This window comes from Mesocricetus auratus, unplaced genomic scaffold (assembly GCF_017639785.1).
Source record: "Mesocricetus auratus isolate SY011 unplaced genomic scaffold, BCM_Maur_2.0 Super-Scaffold_100022, whole genome shotgun sequence".
In the NCBI taxonomy this organism is placed as follows: Eukaryota; Metazoa; Chordata; class Mammalia; order Rodentia; family Cricetidae; genus Mesocricetus; species Mesocricetus auratus.
This window is the reverse complement of record NW_024429203.1, coordinates 27,387,291-27,406,250: the sequence shown is the minus strand read 5'-3', so window position 1 is coordinate 27,406,250 and position 18,960 is coordinate 27,387,291. Positions and strand designations below refer to the sequence as shown.

At 47.4% G+C, this 18,960-nt stretch overlaps 1 protein-coding gene across 2 annotated transcripts in view; it reads left to right on the top strand.

Moving 5' to 3' along the window:
• The window catches only part of Zbtb16 (zinc finger and BTB domain containing 16), a 184,127-nt gene that overhangs the window by 102,838 nt on the left and 62,329 nt on the right, over nucleotides 1-18,960 (top strand). For both annotated transcript variants that reach the window (XM_040729733.1, XM_040729734.1), the window contains exon 4: nucleotides 15,168-15,254. In XM_040729733.1, coding sequence (XP_040585667.1) covers nucleotides 15,168-15,254 — 87 coding nt within the window. The remainder of the gene's footprint in view (nucleotides 1-15,167; nucleotides 15,255-18,960) is intronic.

Genomic DNA, 18,960 nt, shown 5'->3' with positions numbered 1-18,960 from the left:
GAGCCTTGCAGTGGACCAGCCACCAGGAACAGGAGCGGTTTGTCTACCTGTCCTGCTGGGCCAGGGCAGCATGCATTCAGTGACTGTCTGACACATACATGGCTGTCACTTCTGCATTATTTTGGAGGGCTGGGCCAAGATGGGTCTGGGAACATCACTAGAGGCTTCATAGGTCAGTCAGTATGCAGCTTCACCTTCAGGGAGAGCTTGGCAGTGCCATGCCCTTCACGCCTCTCCGTCACCATGTCCCACAGAGAGAAGAACAGAAAGAGACCGCTACCTGTGGTCGTCTATCTTCTCCTGGAGAAGGCACCCTGGGCTCAGGAGTAAAAGGGATACCTTGCTTGTTCTGTCACCCTAAAAAAGGAAGCTTATGGGTGCTAATAGCTCTGTTGGTGTCCAATATCTTGTAGTGTGTCCTGTTTGAGGTTGTGGTCCCCCTGGCCTTTCAGACCTTGTCCAATGGAGCTGTGTCCTTTGACATGAGACTAGTTTTGTTTGGTGTAGAACAGCCACATTGTCTCAAGGCACAAACTGGGGATACTGGAGCCTTCTGGGGGCGTTCTCCGCCTAGTGAGAATCAGATTGTGAAGGTTGGGCAGCAGAGAAACTTGAGTGATGGTGGTAGATCCCACCCACATGTGGCTCTGTTTTATAGGGAGGAGAGCATGGTCATGCATGTACTCAGTGGTTAGGCAGCTGAACGGAGGGTCAGTGGTATACAAACCCAGGAAGGGGAGACCACAGTTGGCACTGCTGCCATTACAGGTATTTTGCTAATGAGTTAGCTGAAGGGATAAAATGAGCCTGGAAGGAGAAGGGTGTGACTGTCCCCACAAGAAAAACAAGTGGATGCTATGGGAGTTCAGAGCTGTGAGAATATTCCTTGGATGGGGGGGTGAGGAAAGTAGTCCAAAAGAGGGTTGGTGGCATTTAAATGGGGGGTACCCTCTGGATGTAGTGTCCAGGAAGAGCTCAGGTTGGTGTGCGAGGGTAGGGTGTCCTTTCCAGGTGAGAGGAAGCAAGAACATATGTGAGCTAGAAGGAGCCAGGTAGGAACCTGTCCCCGTCTGTCTCTGGTGTCCATAGTGACCATCAAAGGCTTAGAACCCTGTGCCTTGTGTCTGAGGGTCCTCAGGTAGCTGGGGGTATTGTGGTCCTCTTGATTGGCAGGTTGAGAAGAACTCCAGTGAAAATGAAAACTGCTGTCCGGCATGGTGTGAGTGGGTGGATGCCTGGCATGCCAGCACTTGGGACACAGAGGCAGGAGGATTGAGAATTACAGGCCAGCTTGAGGTACATTGGAGGACTGAGGGTTGGGAGTATAGCTCAGGGGTAAGAGTGCTTAACCAGCACGTACAAGGACCTGTGGGCAATCTCAAGCAAATCAAGAGAGAAGGAAAGAGATGGGTAGGTATGGGAGAGGATTCTGCAAGCCTCAACCTCTACGTATTTAAAGCATTGCTTTTGGGTGAACTGAAACTACTGGACCACCCTGAGGACCGATGGAGGAGTTACAAGGATTTATCCCAGCTGAGCATCACCCTGAACCCCAGCCCATCTCCTGAGATCACAGGGAAAATATCCCTATGTGTGCATCAGTGAGAGTAGGCTGACTCCCTCGGGTTGGAGGCAGGACCAAAGACTGCTGTAGGGACGTGACTGTGTCTGGGATTCAGTGCAGCATACGTGCCTCTTCTAGACTCAGCCCCCTTATCCTGGCCCCACTAGTTGGCACACTCCTTTCTCTTTTCCCCCAGCCAAGCCCATTTGGAACAGAATTCTTTCACTTGCCAGAGAAAAAGAAAAAAAATCCCAAGTTCTAAACTTTTCATTAGGTAGTTGGGATAAAAAGCCTTCTGGGGTAGGCGGATTAAACCTTGCAGCTCTCTCGCTGGCTATTAGAAGCTAATTGAGCACCTAGAGCTCATTGGCACCGAGTTCTGCTGGTGTAATTATGCAAGGCCACCGTCATTTCAGTAACAAGGTAACTCCAGGTAAAGAGAGAATGCCCTGAAACTTCTGATTCGCTGGAGTTGTCCTCAGTTGCTTTCCTGTAGAGCTCCCAGGACAGACAAAAGCCTGGAGGTGAGACTTTGGTGAGACAGGCTGTTGTCCTGGGTGATGACTGTCTCCCCAGCCTGAGTCTTCCCATGGAAACAGCCCAGTATGTCTGGTAGAGCCCTGCTGTGAGCTAGTTTGTTCTTGATTGAGGTTTGGGGTCTGGAGTCACACGTTGTGGGATGGAGGATGCAGAGGAGCAGGTGGAAGCTTGAGGGTTGCCCCAGGAGTAAGAAGGCTGAATGAGGGACCAGGAGACTCCCAGAGCAGCGTCTTCCACAGGCATGGGGGGGGGGGCGCAAGGCCTGATCCAGGTGATAAGGAAAGACTCATAGTCTCTGTCTGTCTTTTCTGTAGGTCTGTCCGGTATGGGTGGGCAAGATGTGAGTCTAAAAGACTAGGATCAACTAGGCTTTTAACAATGTCTGGAGGATTCTATACAGTAGGCGACACCTTCTCTGCCACAGTATCTTTCCACTGAATCCCACCTTTATCCCAAATCACAATCAGGAGGTCTGAGTGGGGGTTGCTTCCCTCAGAGCTTGGGCTCAGTAGGTGCCAACTGGACCTTGAGTACACTTTGGAAGGAGCCCCAGGGCATGGCCGAGCTGATCAGCTGATCGTGTCCTCTGGGTGGCCCTGCCTGGCTTCTGGCCGGCCACCCATCAGCATTGAATCATGCCCCTAGGAGGACAGCATGTAACTTGGCTTCCCAATATAGCCCCTGCCCCGCAAGGTGACAGGAAGAGTCATTGTCACTCAAGCACTCCATCTTCCTGACACCACATGGCTGACCTGGCTTTCTTACTTCTCAGCCCTGCCCAGCCTTGAATTCTGCTCCAGGGGCCTCTGGGGAGCTGGGTTTTAGTTTAGTTTTTAAGTGAACTGTCCCCTGGTGGTGTTTTCTAGCCCCTGCCTTCAGTCTCCAGCCTGGGCTGAATCGTTCCCCCCATCTCCACAATTATAAGTTTGTCACAGTCAGAGCTGAATGGAGGCAGCCATGTGGTGTTTGGTTAAATTGTAAAATTAGCTAGGAAAGTTAATGAGGCATTTCTGCCTCTGCTTTTCAAAAAGCAGGAATCTTACGAAGGTGCTCCAGGTATCTTGCCTACGAAGGAGCAGGAGTGGGAGTGGGGCCCAGGCAAGGTGGCACTTGCTTATAATCCCAGCACTTAGATGTTGAGACAGGAGGATTACCACGAGTTTGAGGCTGGCGTAGACTGCATAATGAGTATCAAGTTTGCCAGGACTACCTAGCAATGTCTGTGTCTTAACAACACCACCACCAACAACAACAAATAAGGAAGGGAAGAGGGCAAAGAGCTCTTCAGACTTGCACAAGTCCTGTTTCGAGTGGATATCACTGTGTCCGTTCTGTGGATGATGGCAGGCTTATTACTTACTGCCTGAGCTTTCCAACCTACCGCTTCTCTGGCTTGAAGTTCACGTGGTACCGCTTGCCCACTTGCAAATGCTGACCCTCACACTCTGGAAGTCACAGTCTCAGAGGTGCGTGCAGAAGCGCTGCCAACAGTCTATTTTCTGCGCACACCAAATTCGCAGGTCCTCTAATTACACCAAACAAACCGTTCTGTTTTCCAGCAGCAATTCGATGTCATTTTAGTTGTCAGGAGCACTTTAATAGTGCTATGGGCTTCATCCTGGACATAGTCCCCCGCACCCCCTGGACCTTTTGTATAGAGTGAACCAGAAACAGCCAGTCATGTTTTCCCCCAGTTGGGGAGATGGGCATTAATTGTGACAGGCAATGTTTTTGTTTTGAGAAGTGTGGCGCCTTGAGCCTTCTGAATTTTGAGCCTGAAGCCGGCAGTGCTGGGATTGTAATGTAACACCTCAATTATGGTGCAGGGGGTCAGAGAGCCAGACTCTGAAACCTACAAGGTTCCTTAGATCCGTGGCTGGAACCACAATTAGGGTTTCAGAAACACCAAAGGCAAGCCAATGAGTGTCGTTTTTAACCAGTTTGAACATTTTACTACTTCCGAGCATCAGAAACACCCGGGCTGGAGAGCTTGCTTCTTGTCCTCAATAAAGCGATTAAGTTGAATGGGTGCTGGGGAGTATTATTAGGCTGAGCAGGGCTAAAAATAGGCCCGCTCTGTTTTCTGAAAGCCACAGCAGGCCTGGAGAGGCTGGCAGCCTCGAGGTGCCACTGAGGGGGTCGGAGGAAGGGAGAGGGATCATGGCAGGCCCTTCGGCATGGGGTCTGAGATGGGGTGGTGGGGACAGAGACACGGCAACCAGGTGGAGGGACTTCTCGGCTGTCATCTAAAGTGGCATCACAACAGATAAGGTGGCTTGGTTGCTTCTCAATTTATTTGAAGAATCTGACGGAGGGTGTGGGGAGAATGAAGGTATTAATTCTAAATGATTGGCAGGTCCAGATTTTAGGGTGCACTCCTAGACCTAAATTTTACCTACTTAGAGCCTTTGGCCTGTTGTAATGTTCTAGGTAAAGGGTTTCAGTTAGGGCAATGAGTAAATGGAAGTGTTCTCAGAGGGATATGCAGAGGAAGGTGGGGGTAGGAGAGCCAAGAGGGAGAATGCTTTCAGCAAAGCCATAATGTACCAAGGATGCCCAGGAGGAGTGAGACAAAAAGACTTCTTGGTAACTGAAGGTCAGCCAAGAAAGCCATGTCTGTTTTAGCCTTTGGAGAGTGCTGTTACTTGTTAATGCGAGAGTCCATTTCTCTACTTTGAGTACTATTGTTTCTTGTGGCAGGGCATTTTGCTTCCATAGATGCCAAGAATAGAGTGTCAGAGGAGACATCCTGGCCTGGACACCTGGGAGAGTTTGGTCCCCAAATGGCATTTCTAGATGAGAACCCCACCTTTGGGGGCTTGTACAGCTCACACTCGAGGGGATAATGCAGAAATGGCCTGCTGATCCCTGGCAAATGGCTGCTCTATATGTGCAGTAGTGGTCACACTTGTTTCAGTGTTTGAAGCCCTTAGAAAGGCTGTGGGTGCGCGCACGCGCACGCGCGCGCGCACACACACACACACACACATACACACACAACATACACACAACACAAAGTTGCAAGTGACATAGAGAGGTGACTGGAGTAGGGAGAGAATGGGAGATTCTAGAAATCGAGGACATGAGAGATATACCTGTATGGGGCATCCCAAAGAGATCTATCCATTTGGAGAAGACAGGGCATTCTCCTTGGTGAGAAAAGAAGGAACAGCCTGAAGGAAGGGAGGATCAGAATGCTCTTGGTGGAGGGAGGCTTCCCACTCCCAAAAGGTAAGTACAAACTCAGTAGCTCAGTAGAAGTGTCAGAGGATGATGGGACCATGCAGTGGCAGGCACAAGCTTGAAGCGATATAGGGTAGATGTGACCCCAATCCTAACATGGTATCTTTGTAGTAGTAGCTCTGCTCTCTTGCCCGCCCTCCCTCCCGCCCCCGTCCCCAGTCTGTTTGTCTTGAGATAGGGTTTTACTATATAGACCAGGCTGGCCTCAAATTCACAGAGATCCTTCACTGCCTCTACCACCAAGTGCTGGGATTAAAGGCATGTACCACCACAGCTGGCCGTTTTTTGTTTTGTTTTTCCTACTGTCCAAGAAGCCTTGTGAAGCTACAGCTTACCCTGGGAAGTATGGTCCATGTGTGCAGGTATATTCATGTGCTCATGTGCATGCATCTGGGATGGCAGCCTGGGACCAAGCCATCTGGGGATGTGTCAGCAGTGTGGTCCTTTAAAGATAAGAGGAGGTCCAAGGCTCGGGTAACAGACAGTGCTTTGAGGTTGCTTGGTGCTGGGAGAGATCCCTGTTACTATTCCGAGCCTCTCACCTGAACATTAGAAAGTCAGGTCAGCAAAGAAAACATATAGAGTTTGAGTTCTTATATCCCATAAGATGGCTGAAATTTCCATTGTTTTATATATATATATATATATATATATATATATATATATTTCCATAGCCAGATGGCAATGCCAACTCCCTTAGGTCAAAAGGCTCTGAACACCCAAACGTCCAGTGTCCCTGGGCCTCTCCAGTGTGACCTTTTTGGTGCATTGTGGACCCTGGCTAATGATTGCTCCAGCACCGAACTCAGCTCCATCGGGCCACCTGATGGAAGAGGGTATTTCCACCAGAGAGATGTCCCTGCTCAAAGGAGGCAGCCTGCCCTTGCTGGATGCAGCCAGAGCCACCCTTCCCAGTGCCAAGCTGTGAGCAGTCGCATTCCCTTTTGTAAGCATGGACGCTTGCTTTGCTGTGACCTTCCAGATGCCGCCTGCCCTACTCCATTCAGTTATCTCTCTCTCTCTCTCTCTCTCTCTCTCTCTCTCTCTCTCTCTCTCTCTCTCTCTCTCTCTCTCTCTCTCTCTCTCAAGCCTGTGATTTACAGAGGGTATTCATGGCCCACCCGTGGTCACACAGCTCAGGTAGTGACAATCAAAGACCCTGAGTGCACTTCCTTTATGCTTTTGGAAACATCTTAGTTGTTCTTGAGCTGGTAATTTACCATGCTCTGTGTAAGTGTGACCTGGCCTTCTTTCCCAAGCAGTGGGGGTATGTATCCAAGAGCATCGAGCTAGTGTCTCATCTGGCCAGGCCATTCACTTTTGTAATGGGCCCTTCCCTCAGGAGTTGGGGATACAAGGGGAGACACCAACCTGGGAGCTGTTACTCATCAGCTTGAGGACATGAAACTGGTCTGTAACCACCCTATTGATGATGACTTGGGCTCTCACTATGCATCAGGTTCTTCACAGTTTCTCATTTAAACTATTGTGTGATGGTGAACAGTGCCCTTTAAAAGAGAGATGTAAGGCTTCAGAGTTCATCCTGTACCACGAACAAGAAGAGGAACCCAGCACCACAGCACTGTAGGACTTCCCAGGCTTGATCATCAGCCTTGGTCCCCATCAGTATAACAGGTGTTGAGGGAAGTCTCTTCCTTCACAGCCCTTATACTAGGAGGCATTTATGGGCTCTTTTGCTATTGACTGTGGTGTTTTGATCGCCCAGTCATGGAAGTTGCTTGGGGGAAGTGGGGTCAGAGACTGTAGTCAAGTAAGACCCTCCAGATAAGCACTTAGATTTGAGGATTGTGTGTGTGTGTGTGTGTGTGTGTGTGTGTGTGTGTGTGTGTGTGTGTGTGTGGTTAAATATAATCGATTTACCATCGTATTTGGATTTTCTTTGAAATAATTTAACATCAATGGATTTGCTTGTTACCTTCTGGGTAGCTAATAGAAGATATGACACTGTTAAAAAGTTGCCCATGAATGATGATGGGAATAGACTGGAGAAGCACTTTGCCCTTGACCTCCTAGACCTGGTCTGTCTTTGTAACTGTTGCTTTGTACTGGGACCCCGAGAAGCACACTGCTAAGTGGTACCTGTCTTTCCTTAACTTCTGTGGAATGAAGAGTTATTTGAGTGAACTACTTTTCTCCTTTCTTTTTCTTTTCACTTTTCTGGGGTTGGAATATGCATTCTAAGTGTTACACTATTTCCCTTGCATGCACTTACTTGTTTTATGCATCTTAGATTGATGTTTATGATATCTAACATTTATCGTGTAGTTACCATATGCATGTGTGAGGATAAAGACTTTACATGTATAATTTAAATTAACTGACCCTTAATTAACCATACAGGAAACAACTCACTCATTCAGGGTGATGGCTAGGGAATGGTAGAATTGAGTCTTGAACCTAGGTTTCTTTGATACTAGAATACATATTTTAGTGACATTACCATTCAGATTGTATATGTGGTGGGGGCTAAGTTTCTAAGCCTCACACAAAGAGAGTCTCATGCAACTAAAGTCAGACTTGAACTCCTGATCCTCTTGTCTCTACTCCCAAAGTGCTGAGATTATGGTGTGCATCATCCAGCTAGACTCTAGTGCTAAGAACTGTGGCAGAAGGTCTTTCAAAGCCTTTCTGAGTCAAGTGGGAAGCATTCAAGACAAAGTGTTGTTCTTCCTATGGGACCTGGGACAGAGAATATATGATTCCTGCAAAATCTGAGGGCACTGGGCACATTGCTACTCTTCCATCTGTTATAGTGCCTTAGTTGGGTGGTATTCTCTCAGGTCTAGCAATGCCTTGCTGGTACCCCCAACCCATCCCAAGGTCCCGTCTTGTGCAGAGTGTTCCCTGAGTCATCCACAAGGCACCAGCCTTTACCCAAATCAATAGTTGAACCTATACACAGCCACCCTTAGCTCAGAAAACCCCCCATGCCTATATGCCTCTGGCTTTCTGCACCCTCCCTTTGATTTGGGACATTGAATCCCTGACCTCTCTGCCCTCTGCTCTATGGTGAGTGAGGCCAGTGTCCCCCACTGCAGTGTCAGCTGTAACACCTTAGAATTATACCCTGGACCACCCCTGGTCTGCTGGCCTGCCATTGAGTGACATCTGCCCACCTGTACCCCCTTTCCTGTCCTGTGTCCCTTACAGAAACTGATCCTTCTCAGTTTTTCATTTTTGTTGATGAAAGAGAAAGACGAGAGTTGGGGAGAGCCAAAGAGAGCCTGAGGCTGCAGGCAGCTCTCTCCGGGAGTCCACAGCTCCTTGAGGGAAGGAACACACAGTGCTGGCCTTTGGAACTGGCAGCCAGTGTGCTGTTCTCTGTCTGATAAGAGGTACTGTAAATAAAACTGTACACCGTGGCCTGTTGTAAAATGCCCGAGTCTGCACTCATTGTTCTGACAGCTTATGCTTTTTTTGGGTCTGCTGTTTTGGTACACTCTGTACTTCCTTATGTAAGCAGGCATGCATATCTCATCAGAACATTCAAGATGTTTATTTTAAAATCGCGGGGAATTAAAAAAAAAAAAAAGGACACACCACTCAACATCAGATGCTGGCAAGGCACTATGTGTCCCTGCCCCCCCTCCCAGCAGTTCCTTTTTTATTTTTATTAGCTTGGGTGTTGGGGAGGCTTTGAAGAGGGAGGGATCTTTGAATTATTTTCCTTTCTTTTGGCTTCTTCTGCCTTTGCTTCCCTAGAGAGACATCCCTCTGCATTCGATTGTGTGTAGTATCTTCTATTAATTTCTGTATGCCTAGGACCCTCCCACATCTCTACTCCCAGCCCCATTTCTGGTTAGGAAGACAAGGGAGGAGGTTCTATACTTTCATCAAGAAGACTAGGCCAGAGGAGGAGGCCACTGTGGGGAGTGTCATGGCTTCCACTGGGCCTCAGCTCTGTTGTCATTGGAATCCTGACATTCAGATACAACTTTTATGTTTTTGCTAGTGCCTCTGGCTGGGTTTGATTTGGGTTCTGTGAGCCAGGGAGTTGAGGGTGGGATGCCCCCTCCACCCTTGCTGAAACCCTAGGCCAGCTCCAGCCTCAGTCAGGCTGTAGTGTCTGTATCTTTTCTTCTCACCAAACCTTTATCTGATTGTGCAGCCATCTACATGTGGCCTCTGTCAAGCCTGGGTAGCACCAGGAAGTCAGCGCACAGTGGGAAAAAGTGGCTCCATTTGGGCAACTCTTTGTGCCTAATCCTGATACTGAGAACTTCCTTGGGCTCTGGGATGTGAGGGAATCTGGTAGGGGCAAGGGTGTCTGTTTGTCTGTCTCTATCAATCAGGCTTATTGACCTTCGGATAAACTTAGGGGTGAGGGTGTCCCACAAAGCAAATCACTGCCAGCCAGCAAATGTCCATGCTAGCCTCCCAAGGGCAGTCTGCCTGGAGATGGGAGGCTCAGTGTTTACTAAACGGAAGTGGTGTGCTGCTATGGGGTACACAGTGCGCCAAGAGGAATGGGAGCCCCACTTTTCTTCTTTTTCTGTGAGCTCCCCGAGTCCCAGAGAGAAAGCATGTCCTGTAGTTTCTACAAAGGGGCCATAGAGAACCCAGAAGGTGTAGAGTCAAGCAACAGCTTGGCAACGAGCTGAATGCCCACTGTCTCCTTCCCAGGCCAGTTTTATACCCCAGTTTACTCCCATAGTCTCCAATGTGCTGGGGAAGACAGGGCAGAACCCAGAAGCAGGCCCATTGCGGGGGCTCCAGGGGCTCATTCCTGGAAGATTTAAGAGCTGGGTAACTGAATTGCTGTTGATGCTGACATATGGGTCCTATGGCAGATTTTTCTGTTCCCCGCAACAAAACAATCACTCATTTTTAAATCAAGAGGACGAGGAATGGTGTGTGTGTGTGTGTGTGTGTGTGTGTGTGTTGAAATATGTCTTAACAAATGCGAGACTCACTTTATGCAAGATAAATGGCCCTCAAATAACAGTGCATCGAATCTCAGTAAAATCAATCATACTTTAATTGCACAAAGGCAGTGTTTTAAAGGAATACTGGGTGGCACTGATGGGGTAACTGCTGTTTACTGGTCCTCTGTCTCCCCCCAATCAGGACGCTGTGACTCGCTGGTTAGCTCTAAGGGAGACCTGCTCTTCTGGATCCCATTTTACAGATGAGATGGCACGCTCGTGCTTAGATAGCTTCCTGAGTGTCGGAGCTACTGAGTCCCTCTGCCAAGATCAGGACTACTCAGTTGGACCTAGCTCCAAGCCCTTAACCACAATGTAACCCCCGCAAGGGGGGGGTAGTAATAACATCAATGATCTCTCAGCATCAAAGAGTTTTATATTTATTAATATTTGGCATCTGCCTCAAAGACACAACACAGGGGTCAGTGAGATGGTACATTGGATAAAGGGACTTGCTGCCAAACCTGAGGAATTGAGTTCTATCGCTGGAACCCACATGATGAAAGCATGCCCCACCCCACATAAATAAATGAAAATGCACCTTAAAAATGTAAAGAGAATTAGACAGATAATGACCAATTCTACTTTATAGCCAGGGAGCTGTAGGTTGATTGAGGTGAGAAAACTTGAGTCTGGTATGATGTCTACAGCATCAAGTGTCTGACTCAGGCCTGGGACTGAGTTCTCCTTGGTTCACTGTGATTGGTAGAAAGGACTGGATGGGACCAGCTCCCCAGCCTTCCTGTTTCTCTCCTTCTTCCGTTTAACATTTCTGTCTCCAAGTGGTCCCTTTCTCAACTCTGTCTGCCACTCCTGTCACCGACCTCAGTTTCTATCCACTCTGGTCTCCTTGTTCCTACTTTGCCAAGAGGATATTCTATGACAGTGCTCTTGTTTCTTCCTGCCTCCTCTCCTCCGTTTTCCCCGCAAAGATGCCAGCTCATCTGAGACTGCTGCTCTGACCCCCTCCCTCGTAAAACAGCAGCCCTGCCCTGTATCCCTTTTACCAGCTGTCTCCTTACTACACACAACAACCTGGCTTGTTTTGCTTTGGTTAAAAAAATAAAACGTATTTGCATCTTGATTATAAGCTACATGAGGACACTGTTGTCACCTTCTGCTTTTATTGATGGGTACCCATGAAGCAGTCTCATGTGGGAAGGCTATGACAGTCATGACCATCTTGGAGCTGTGTCCCTGGAGTTTTTATGTCTCTGTGATGAGCCCCAGGACATTTTGTGTGGGTAAATATCACTGCTAGGCTCATAAACACCCACCCTCTTTCAGCTGACATGGCCACCTTCGACACTCCACCCCCAGCCTTTCCATTGATGCTTCTAAATGTATCAGGGCGGGATGATGTCACTATAATGCATTTCAGGAATGGCCGTGTGGTTTATACACATTTGAGTTGCTTTGAATGCAAAGCTGACATCATACCAAAGGCGGCAGTGAACAACATATGCACAGTAAACAGCCAGAGACTGTCTCATTGATTAACAGATGAGGCCTCTATTATCGATCAAAGCTTGCTGAGGAAATTTATCACTTTTAATTTCAGGGCTGCCAAATATTTCTGCCTCTGAGCCAGCCATTCCAGAGACAGTTTAATGTACAGCCTTCTTGGGAGAGGGGATTTCATCTGGTGTCTGTTCTACTCTTAGTTCCTCACCCTGCAGAGTCTCAGGATGTGAGTGTCTCTGGGCAGGCATGGAAGGAAGGGGGGCTTCATGAATGGGAGCCATCATCTGTGATATCAAAGTAGACCGTGGAGGCTGACCCAGAGTCCTTTGGGGAGAGAGACTTTTCACATGCTGAGCTTAATATTGTGACTGAAGCCAGCGTGGAATGAAGGTGACATTGAAGGCCACCAGATGTGGTCAGGCTGGGATTGAGGAAGCAGTCTTTTAGTTGTTGTGTGCTGTTGTCTGTTTTTATCTCCTTCTGAACCCTGGGTGATGGTGCATATTCGCCCTTCATTTCCTCCCTCCCTTTCTCCGCCATGAAAGTGAAACGCTACTCCCAGTCCCATTGATGGCTGTTTCTAAGAACCTCTCCATACCACGTCCCTTTGAAGCTCACAGCACTATTGGGCTCCTAACTCGATTGTGATTACAGGGCTCCAAAGCAGTGGCCGAGCCCATGAGGTGCTTGCCCCTCCCAATCTTCTTTGGGGAGTTGTGAGAACAGATAGAAGCAAAGAGCATCAGATCCCTCGCAAATCCACTGAAAATCATTGGTGGTTAATGATTCAGGCCGAGGGGAAGTTGCTTGTGTGAGGGAGCTCGAACTGCATGCAGCCCAGCTCCCCCATCCTGACCCTCTCTGCTTTTTAAAGCGTTTCCCGTGTCCCCCTTCCGCTGAACATGGATGAAAGTGGTCCTAGCTGTCACCTCCAAGCACACAGACACAGCTTTGCCACCTTCCCTGTAGAGTTTTTCTTGGCTTCATTTTCAAAGCTCTGTAAGCCATGGGCCAGGTGCTTGGCCTAAGGATACCCCGTGGCTTTCAGGGACACCCGGAGGTTGTCATAGGCTTCCTCTTGCCTCCAGATGAAACTCAGCTACAGTCACCCGAGGCAGATGACTCTAATTATTTTGAAGTCTCTTCAGGGAAAGCAATTTCATATCTACCCTGGAGTGCTCTCCCTCACATTTATTCAGCCAGCTCCTGTGCTGAACACATACTAGGGTATACATAGCCTGTTGTTCAATGGGGGTACAAGTGTCAATGAGACTGGGGTCATCACACTCTTCAGTCCTTCTACTCTTCATTGACAAAACTGTTCACTGATGTTTAAGTCTCTGTAATTTGACCTATATTCCTTGAAGCATGCATTTTCAAACTTTTTCATGTGACAAGGTCTTTGTTTGTAGCCCAGAGTGACCTGGAACCCACCATGTAGCCTAGAGAGGTGTTGAGCTTGTGGTCCTGTTTCATTTTCCTGGGTGCTGGGATTACAGATGTGCACAATCATGTCCATCCTTTGTTTAAAACAAGTACTAGAATGATTTTTTCCAAATGCAACCTGACATGAAGCCCTAATACTTGAAATGGGTAACCAGGTGAATGTTTAAAAGGGAGAGGGGAGCTTGCCTAGTTATCCATAATGCATTCTTGCAGATGGAACCCTGAAAAATCTGAAAATAAGGAATAAGGAAGATTAAGAGTTGTGGAGTCAGGCTGTTGAGATTTACATCTACCCTCTGTTCTGTGTGACAGCTGGGATATCCTTAACCTCTCTGAGCTGGTGGCTATCCATCTGCTAAATGGAAGATGGTAGGGGCATATACTCCAAATGTTATTGTTAGGACTTGATGAAATAATGCATATTCAGTGTTCAGCATCCTGCCCAGTATGTAGTAAACCTATGGGAAATCCTAGGTGGATTTAAAACAGCAGCAGGGGCTACAAATGTGCAAAGAATTGCCAAGCACTTACGAGGCTGTACGGTACTGGTGAGACCCCCTAGACACATATGAGGAAGAGCTCAGACACAATGAATGGTAGAGAGCAAGTTGGAAGAGGCAGAGTAGTGAGGGCTGGAGGGTGTGCCCTTGGTTCATGGTCTTGAACATGAAATGGCATGGAGAAAACAGGAGTGAAACTAGGACAGACACATATGGGGAGCCAGGCAATGCCTATAGAATGTGCTAAGGGACAGTCTGGCTATGGAGTTGCTTGGCTCGCTGGGCCAGGTTATGGTGAGATGAAGGAATTGAGAACTGGCACAGACTGCAAGTTTCTTACATAAAGAAGTATGAGGAATTACAAGGCCTTCAAGGGAGGATCAGACAACCTAAGTCCAACCCGGAGTCTTCCAGTGGTCCAGGCATGATACTACAAAGGTCGGGAAAAACAAGGATTTCCCCTACATAGCAGAGATGTCCAGGGTGAAGACATTTTGAAGAAAAAGCACCAAGACTTGAGACCGGCGACCCTTAGATGAGATGCAGAAGACTACTGAACCAGTGATGTGATGCTGTTTTACATTGACCTGGTGACACTGTTGCTTTGAGCTTTGAGTATGGCTCATGCTGGCTCTGAGTATACTGACAGAATTTGGGTTGTCATAGGCTCCCACCGTGAGTCAGGTGGACATTGCTGTAGACAGGATGATAATGGTTTCCCAGAGAGTCGGGCTTGCAGGATGGTGCAGCCAGAGAAAGATGTCACCTTGCCCAGCTGTAAAGGCACGGGTATCAGAGCTGAGACCTCAGTGATGACTAGGGATTGAGGACCTAAGGGATACAGAGAGGCAGAGGAGCTGTAGAAGGATGGGCAGTGATGAGGAGGAAGGCAGCCCCTTCAGGGAGCCACCACAGCCTAGTCTGCCTGGAAAGGAGGGAGGTGTGGAAAATGAAGTGTGAAAGACAGTACACCATCAAGAGCTATGTGCACCCCAGGAAGGAATTTGGACACAGTCCTCAGAGTACTGGGAAATTCTGCAGAGGTGTTAAGTGACCACACGCAAGGGGCTCTTAGGGCGTCAGTAATAAATTAACTTTGCACGCATTGTGTCAGAGGGTGTGCAAATATAAGTAGTGTGTATTCTATGAAACGCAAGCAACTGATACCCCTCCTTGTTGGTATCTTTTGCTCTTACCCATCCACCCAGGCCTTCCATCTTCATGAGACATCTTACCTAGACTCTTAGACTCTGTCTTAGTTTTGTCTGGGCCATGCTGATTTTATTTCTTCTCCTTCAGGAGACCTGGGTGAGTGGTCACCTGTCCAAGGTAGATCTGGGCTAGCTACTGAGGTTATGGATTATCTCCAAGTCAGAATCCTGTATCCCAGCCACTTCCCTAGTACCCAAGATGCATTCCACTCAATGGACTATGGTTCTAATGTTAGCCACTTCTTTCTTTTAGCGGGTGCCAAAGCCTTTGTGTGTGATCAGTGCGGTGCCCAGTTCTCGAAGGAGGATGCTCTGGAGACACACAGACAGACCCATACTGGTGAGTGTCCCTGACTCCATTTCCCCAGACTGCCCAGTATTATAGTACAAAGGAGGCCTGGGAATTTGGTGACATTCTCATCCTGACAACATGGTATCATCATGTCCAGGGTCTTTGTGGATGGGAATGGGCTTGTGTGGATGCCTGTCCATGGGGCTGAAGCAAGGGTTATGGATAGGACAGTTCCCCGTGAGAACTGAGTTAGGCCAGGTTCTGTCCATAACAAGCCACTGAGCCTCCATCCTCTCCAGGTGGTTTTGTGTGTTCTTGATGAGGCCCTGGGGAGTCTGTGGTGTTGCCTAAGCATCTGTTCCCCTAGCTATTGGTCAGAAACTTCTTCACATTTTGTCTGGTGAAATTCAGAAACCCTGGTGTAGCCACACTGTCTGATCCTCTCTGCTGTAACAGGTTGAGTCATCATCTGTAACATATCCATCTCCATGCAGGGATGTATTTGAACAGTGTTAACTGGCAGAGATAGAGCTGTGTTGGATTCCACAGTGCAGATTGCATTGACTATGACTGACAGTCCTGTTGCCTTCGAGGCCAGGATTCACGTTGGTTGGTTGCTCACTATGTGAAGGTACCATTCTGTTTGCTTTCCATGATCCCTCTTGGCTAGTCTGTCAGGAAGCCTGTAAGCTACTCTTAAGTCACAAATGAAGAAAAGAAGTCTTAAAAGAGGGTAGGAGCTTGCCGAAGTCAGGGGCAGGGATAAGTGTGACACTTCAGAGGTTGGACTGGCCAGCTTTCATACTGACTGGGGCAGTTCCTAAATGGAGCCGTGCATGAATTACTTAACCTTTTTTTCCATTTGGGTGTCCTCATTGATTAGGAAAGTGGAGCAAATGACAGTACGGATCAGTCAAACAGTGTTTTGTGGGGATCAAATAAAAATATTTTACCTGAAGTTCTTCACAGAGTGGCTCATAGTAAGTATTTAATGAACAGAAGTTGACTGATAGAATTTAACAAATGTTTATTGCATTCCTGCAGTGTGACTAAGTTGTTGGGGGCATTTAGGCTTTTAGGATATAGTAGCATATGAGGCAGACAATTCTGACTCTCATGGCACTGAGCTTGTTGCTGGGATGTAGTATGAGCCACAGCGTATATGACATGATGTCAAGTTAAAGCGGGTGCAGCCAAGAAAAGCTAAAGCAGATGAGAGGGGGAAAATAAGAGGAAGAAAGGTGGGATTTCAGATAAAGTGGCCATGGACAAAGGCTTCTTTGAGAAGGTGACATTCGAGCAGATGCCTGAAGTGAAGGATGAGCCACTTGTATGTCCCAAAGGTCTTACGGCCAGGTGGACCTCATAAGTTCAGAAGAACAGTGGGCAGGACAGAGAGCAAAGAGGTCCATGAGCATGGAAACGAGGCAGGCCTCTCAACCCTAGAATTTGGGCTTTGTTTTCTATTTGCTAAGAGTTCTTCTGAGGGTCATGCTAATTAGTTGTTTCATTTTATCAGTGACAACAAGTAGCTTAAGGATGGAAGAGTTGATTTTGGCTCACTGTTTGAGGTTACAAGTCTGCATGTCCCTCCTCAGGTAAACATCTTTGGACACACCTTCTTAGACATGCCCAGAAGTGTGTCTTCCAGGTGATTGCAAATCCAATCATGTTGACACTGAAGATTAACTAAAACAAGGAGAGGGGAAATATTTGTGGATCACATGTTAAACTTACAGCTAGAAAGTATAAAGAGCTCTTACAAGCTGGAAACACAGTAGAAAACAAGGAAAGGAAATGGCTCATAACTCCAAAGATAGACATAGCCAAAGTGCGCATAAAAAGATGCTCCATGCCATTAGCTGCCAGAGAGATGCAGATGAAACTCACCCACCAGGATGTGACTCTCCAAAAACAGAGTTAGTGTCAAAGGCTTCTGAGGATGCGGGGAAAACCAAAACCTTCAAATGTTACCCGTGGGAAGGTAGGGTGGGCACAGCCACTTTAGAGAACCACCTGGAAGCTCTTAAGATGTTTAAACTTAGAATCACCAGATGACAGAAGTTTTCCTTCTTCCTGTCTACCAAGAGAGATGAAGATGTGTGTCCATTCAGAAACTTGAATGTCAGTATCCACAATGTCAGTCAAGTGAAAGTAACCCAGTATCAAAATCAGTACACAGACATGCAAAATACTAGGTATACACATGCAAAGAATGGGGTTTGGTTGCAAAAAGTACTGAAGTATTGATACATGCTATAGCATGGCTAAACCTTTAAAAAATTCATTGAAAGAAGCCAAACAGAAAAGTCCATGTGTTATATGGCCTCCATTCATGTGTATTGTCCAGAATGGGCAAATCTGTATAGACCTTAGAATACATTTGTAGATGCCAGAGGCTGCGGGTACTGGGGATAAGTAGAGATTGACAGCTGAGGGATACAAAGTTTCTTTGGGGGAAGACAAACTTGTTCTAGAATTGAGTGTGGTGATGATTATGCAATATATTAAAATCCATTAAGCTGTATATTTTGAAAGTATAGATAGATACATTGCATGTCATGTGTAACATAGCTTTTATTTATTTATTTATTTATTTATTTATTTATTGTGGTTTTACGAGACAGGGTTTCTCTGTATTGTTTTGGAGGCTGTCGGTCCAGCCCAGCCTCGAACTCACAGAGATCCGCCTGCCTCTGTCTCCCGAGTGCTGGGAGCTTTTAAAGTTGAGTGAATATGTATGTGTGCGCATATGTAATCTGACATTGTCAGGAAGACTAACTGGTAGTCCACACATGCCACCTCATGTATTTTCATAGATAGATAAATACAGATTTATAAATACATGTAGACCTATACACACAAGCTTGCATAGAGAAGGGAAAGATGTGCCGCTGGAGGACTCTTGGGGAGAAGCCTGGAGATAAAACCCAGGACCTCGTGCTTGCTATGCATGCACCCCACCACTGAGACACATCCCCAGGTTCCACTGGAAGATTTGAGTGTTAGCAACTTGACTTATACGTGTGGAAGAACACTTGTATTGGGAGTTGACCATAGAGAATGTTCCAGCACCACTCCAGCAGCCCCTTAGAAAACCCAAGTGTTCTGAAGGATGGTTGGGCTCAGCTGGATAGTTTACACTTGGACTCCCTTGTGGCTGCCATTGGCTGATAGCTGGGGCTGGCACCCTCTGGTTAGTCCAGGTATGTGTCATGGTGACTGCTCCACTCACACATCTGACTTAGGACTCCTCCAACGTGGCCTGTCAGCAGTAAAGCAGCCTCTGTCTGTTTCTGTAGAAGACAATAACTCAGACTACAGGAGCCAGAAAGTACATGATGCCAGGCCTATAAGAAGCTGGGAAAACAACTTGAAACATATAGTCTCACCTCTGCTTTATTTTACTGTTTAAAATTGTCAGGTCACCCCCAGATTTAAAGGAGAAGAAACCTAGATTCCCCTTCTCAATGGTGAAGTGGTGAGAACCTGTAGGGAAAGAGAAATTAGTGACAGCCATCTTGGAGACAAGCAACTACAGTGCCTGGAGGATCCCAGGAAGGCAGGGTTAGATTTTGGTGCCATTTTCTTGTTGCTCAACTGTGCACACTCAGGAATCCCACTCTGGGAATTCTGACCTGGGGTGGCTGAGGGGAATTTTGAGCCAACTTTTTCAGGTAGCTTCATTCTGTCCATCAGGACCAAATTCTAAGTAGTGGAAGCAAGCTTCCTTCTAAGCCTGGGGCTGGGGAAG